The 3,548-nt window shown below is 50.7% G+C and overlaps 1 protein-coding gene across 1 annotated transcript in view; it reads right to left on the bottom strand.

The window, feature by feature from the left end:
• Positions 1–3,537, bottom strand: part of LOC104536716 (long-chain fatty acid transport protein 1-like) — a gene marked incomplete at its 3' end in the record, with an annotated part of 5,128 nt that extends 1,591 nt beyond the window's left edge. Inside the window, exons 1-3 of the mRNA XM_010179426.1 lie at positions 3,521–3,537; positions 1,558–1,952; positions 688–849 (exon numbers count right to left, since the gene is read on the bottom strand). Coding sequence (XP_010177728.1) covers positions 688–849; positions 1,558–1,879 — 484 coding nt within the window. The remainder of the gene's footprint in view (positions 1–687; positions 850–1,557; positions 1,953–3,520) is intronic.
• Positions 3,538–3,548: the final 11 nt, after the last annotated feature.

The following is a 3,548-nucleotide window of genomic DNA, read 5'->3' as shown; positions in this document are numbered from 1 at the left end:
GGGGTAAATACAGGAACAGACAGATTGTTCACAGGGGTAAATACAGGAATGTGCACATTGTCCATAGGGGTAAATACAGGAACAGACAGATTGTTCACAGGGGTAAATACAGGAATGTGCACATTGTCCATAGGGGTAAATACAGGAACAGACAGATTGTTCACAAGGGTAAATACAGGAACACACACACATCCATAGGGGTAAATACAGGAACAGACAGGTTGTTCATAAGGGTAAATACAGGAACACACACGTTGTCCCTATGGGTAAATACAGGAACACACACAAGGAGCACACAGAGCTCTGAGGACACGACCTGGGCACCCACACATCGTCCTAGGACTCGATTAGCTCTCCAAGTCAGACATTAACTCAAAATCAATCGAGGAGGGGCTGATAAACGCCACAGACAAATGCAGCCACAGATGGTGCCAATCTCCCTCCTTCAGGTACTAAATACATTAATTATACAAAGCTTGGGAGCCTCAGATAACCAGAAACTTAACCCAGAGGCCGCTGGAACCAGGACCTTACTTTTTGTTCTCCTTTTTTTCCTCCTTTCTTCCATTCCTGAGCCCAAACTGGGCTGATTTAATCCCTCCGTCTCACTTAGTTTTCTCAGTTTGCTGTCACCCTGCTCAGCTCTCACACACATCACAGTGAGAAATAAAAATCAGGTAAAATTACCATCTAAACCCTTGACTGGAATCTGAGCCGGGGGCGATTTCGATGCCGTGCTCAGCAGAGGATCGAGGTGTTTGGTCTCCGCAGGAACGACGTCCGGGTTGTAATCGCCGGAGCAAAACTTCACCATGTTCTTCCCCAGCATCCCGTTCACTTCAGATATTGCTGCAAGAGAAAGCAAACCGCTTTTAACAACAAACACAGCACTTTGTGGTGGTGAAAATAATCTGTATAACAACCTATTGTGCCCCGAAACGTTACTGTAATGGGAAGACTCCTTTGAAACAATTATGTCCCAGCTGCAGGGTCAGACTGACCTGGGCCCGGTAAAAACCCTGACAAAAACCCTGTATGAAATCCCCTCTCCCAGCGTCCCACCACGTCTCGATCTTCAAACAACCCAGAACGGCGTCGAGGAGATGATTCAGAATAATAAACCCCCAGATCGAACAATAACCATGGGAACGGGGTGCGTTAGAGATGCGGGGATGTGTTTTCAACCAGCGCCCACTGGTAAACCTCTCCTGCGGCAGAAAAGGTGGCGTTAAGCAAAGGGCATTAAGGTGGTAAAGGAGAAAAATAAGCCTTGAGGTAGAAAAATAAGCCTTGAGGTAGAAAAATAAGCCTTGAGGTAGAAAAATAAGCCTTGGGGCGGCTTTCACAGCAGGAAAATAAGCCTTGTGGCAGGTATCGCTGCTTCCTGATGAAGCACAAAGCTCCTAAGGCAGCTTTCCCAGATCCAGCGGCACAAGAGCAGAGCAGCGAGCTCAGTTGGGGCACCCCGGTGTCTTTTTGGTTGCAATTTTCTCAATTTCAGCTTTACCCGGGACCAAGCGAACCCTCCACGAGGGTCCGAACGCCCCAGCGCCTCACCTGACGACAGCTCCCCTCCGAAGATCACGGCTTTCGCGCCCGAGGTCGTCACGCAATAAACCAGAGAATCCAAGCGCAGGTTGAAGTTGATGAGGGCCGCTTCGATGCCAATTTTCGCCATCCCGAGCCAGAGGCCGACGAACTCGGGGCGGCTCTCCATGAAGATGGCAATGACGTCCCCCAGGCGGAAGCCCTGCTGGTAGAAGTAGTTGGCCACGGCGTTGGAGTACTCATCCAGCCGCCGGAAGGTCCACTGCTCGCCGGTGGCCTCGTAAATCAGCGCCACTTTGTCGGGGTGCTTGCGGACGACGGCCTGGAACATCTTGGGGACGGTGCTTTTGGCTTTTTGATGCCTTCGCAGGTTGAACTTGACTCGTAACAGCACCGAGAGGCCGCTGCGGGATAAAAAAAGAAGAGTAAAGGCTTAATTTTGTGAATTAGAAGGGACGTGGGCAAGGCACAGGTACGCTGTGTGGGTGTCTCACTGGCACCTGAAGCGTTACCCTAAAACTGGGACTTGGAATCAGTGCTGGTCTATGGAAAATCAGTGCTGCCCTATGGAAAATCACTGCTGCCCTATGGAAAATCACTGCTGCCCTATGGAAAATCAGTGCTGCTCTGCAGAAAATCGCTGCTGCCCTACGGAAAATCACAACTTTTTAAACATTACAGTAAATAAACAGCATACAGGAACCGATCCGGTGCTTTCCACGCTCTAAAACACAGGGAATCCATCTTCACGTTGATATCGATTCAAAGAAACCCACCGAAAATATTCAAGAGATAAATGACGAGGGTGCCTTTTGGAAGGACAGCAACTGCTCAATAAAAGAGCGAACTCCGACGGCTCTAACGAGGCCTTTTTTGTTTTTCCCTTCTTCCATAATTTACATAATTATTTTAAGCCCCCGAGGCAGCAGCTGCAAGTCAAACCTCAACAGCGGCCAAGCTTGATGGCAGCAAACTTCAACCGTCTCACTTACGCTGTCCTGGAGGAACCTATCTTTAGGGGTGTGTTGGCTATCACTTATAACTTAGAGACAAAAATATATTTATTAGCGTGTGCTGCTGTAACACCAAAATGAGGCCAGCAGGTCTGGGCGTGCAGAACAGATCCCGTTTCCTTCCCGGAGGTAGAAAGACGAAGGCAGGATTTTTTTTTGTTGTTGTTTTTTTTGCACCGTGAAAATAGGAAATTGTTGTGCAACAAGGGTTTGGAAGAATCCCCAGAAACTGGAAAGGTCGTTTAATATTAGCACTTAAAAACCCCCGCGAGTCTCCCGACTGAATGTCAAGAGCAGGAGCCTGGCGGAAGGGGGAAGGGTGCGCTCCAGAAACAAGTTGTTGGCACCGGTGGGGCCGAGCTGGGCTTTCACGGTGACCTTACCCCGCTCTGTGCCAAACTCCGAACAGAGGAGCCTTTTCACTGCTGAGCCGTGCTTCCCAGATACTTAAAGGGCTTTATTCTGCCCAGTTTATTTTCTGCCATTATTCCCAGCTTGCCAGGCAATCGGGAGGAAACAGCTCTTCAAAGCACAGTGCCAGCCACAGCCGAGCTGGCAAGAGCCGGAGCCCTAAATCCTCTGGAATAAAGGCACATCCTCACCGAGGCCCAAAAAACCACGGATCTAAACACGACAGCAGCCTCCCAGGAGATGGGGAAGCTGCTGGAGCCCTCATGCCTCGTCGGGGCTACGAGTTTTGGGATGGCGCTGTCCCCTTTTTAGGGTGAGGGGGTGCAAGGGTGGGCATTGCTCCATGACCTCTAACACGGGGGAAGCATGGCAAGCATCCCATTCGCATCCCGTTCACTCGCTCCCCTTGAGGCTGAGCCTTTCCAACACTTAAAACCCGGCGTGGCTGAGGTTTAACAGTGGCAAACCCAGTCACAGCCACGGGCCCGGGCCCCCTTCACGCGTGGGGCGGCCGGAGAGAGGGGTCCCCCGGGGGGAGCAGCACTTACAAGAGGTCCCGCGGAGCCGTCCTGAAGA

The sequence above is a fragment of the Mesitornis unicolor genome, unplaced genomic scaffold (genome assembly GCF_000695765.1).
Source record: "Mesitornis unicolor isolate BGI_N332 unplaced genomic scaffold, ASM69576v1 scaffold340, whole genome shotgun sequence".
Taxonomy (NCBI): domain Eukaryota; kingdom Metazoa; phylum Chordata; class Aves; order Mesitornithiformes; family Mesitornithidae; genus Mesitornis; species Mesitornis unicolor.
The sequence above is the reverse complement of the archived record's forward strand: the minus strand, read 5'-3'. Positions and strand labels throughout refer to the sequence as shown.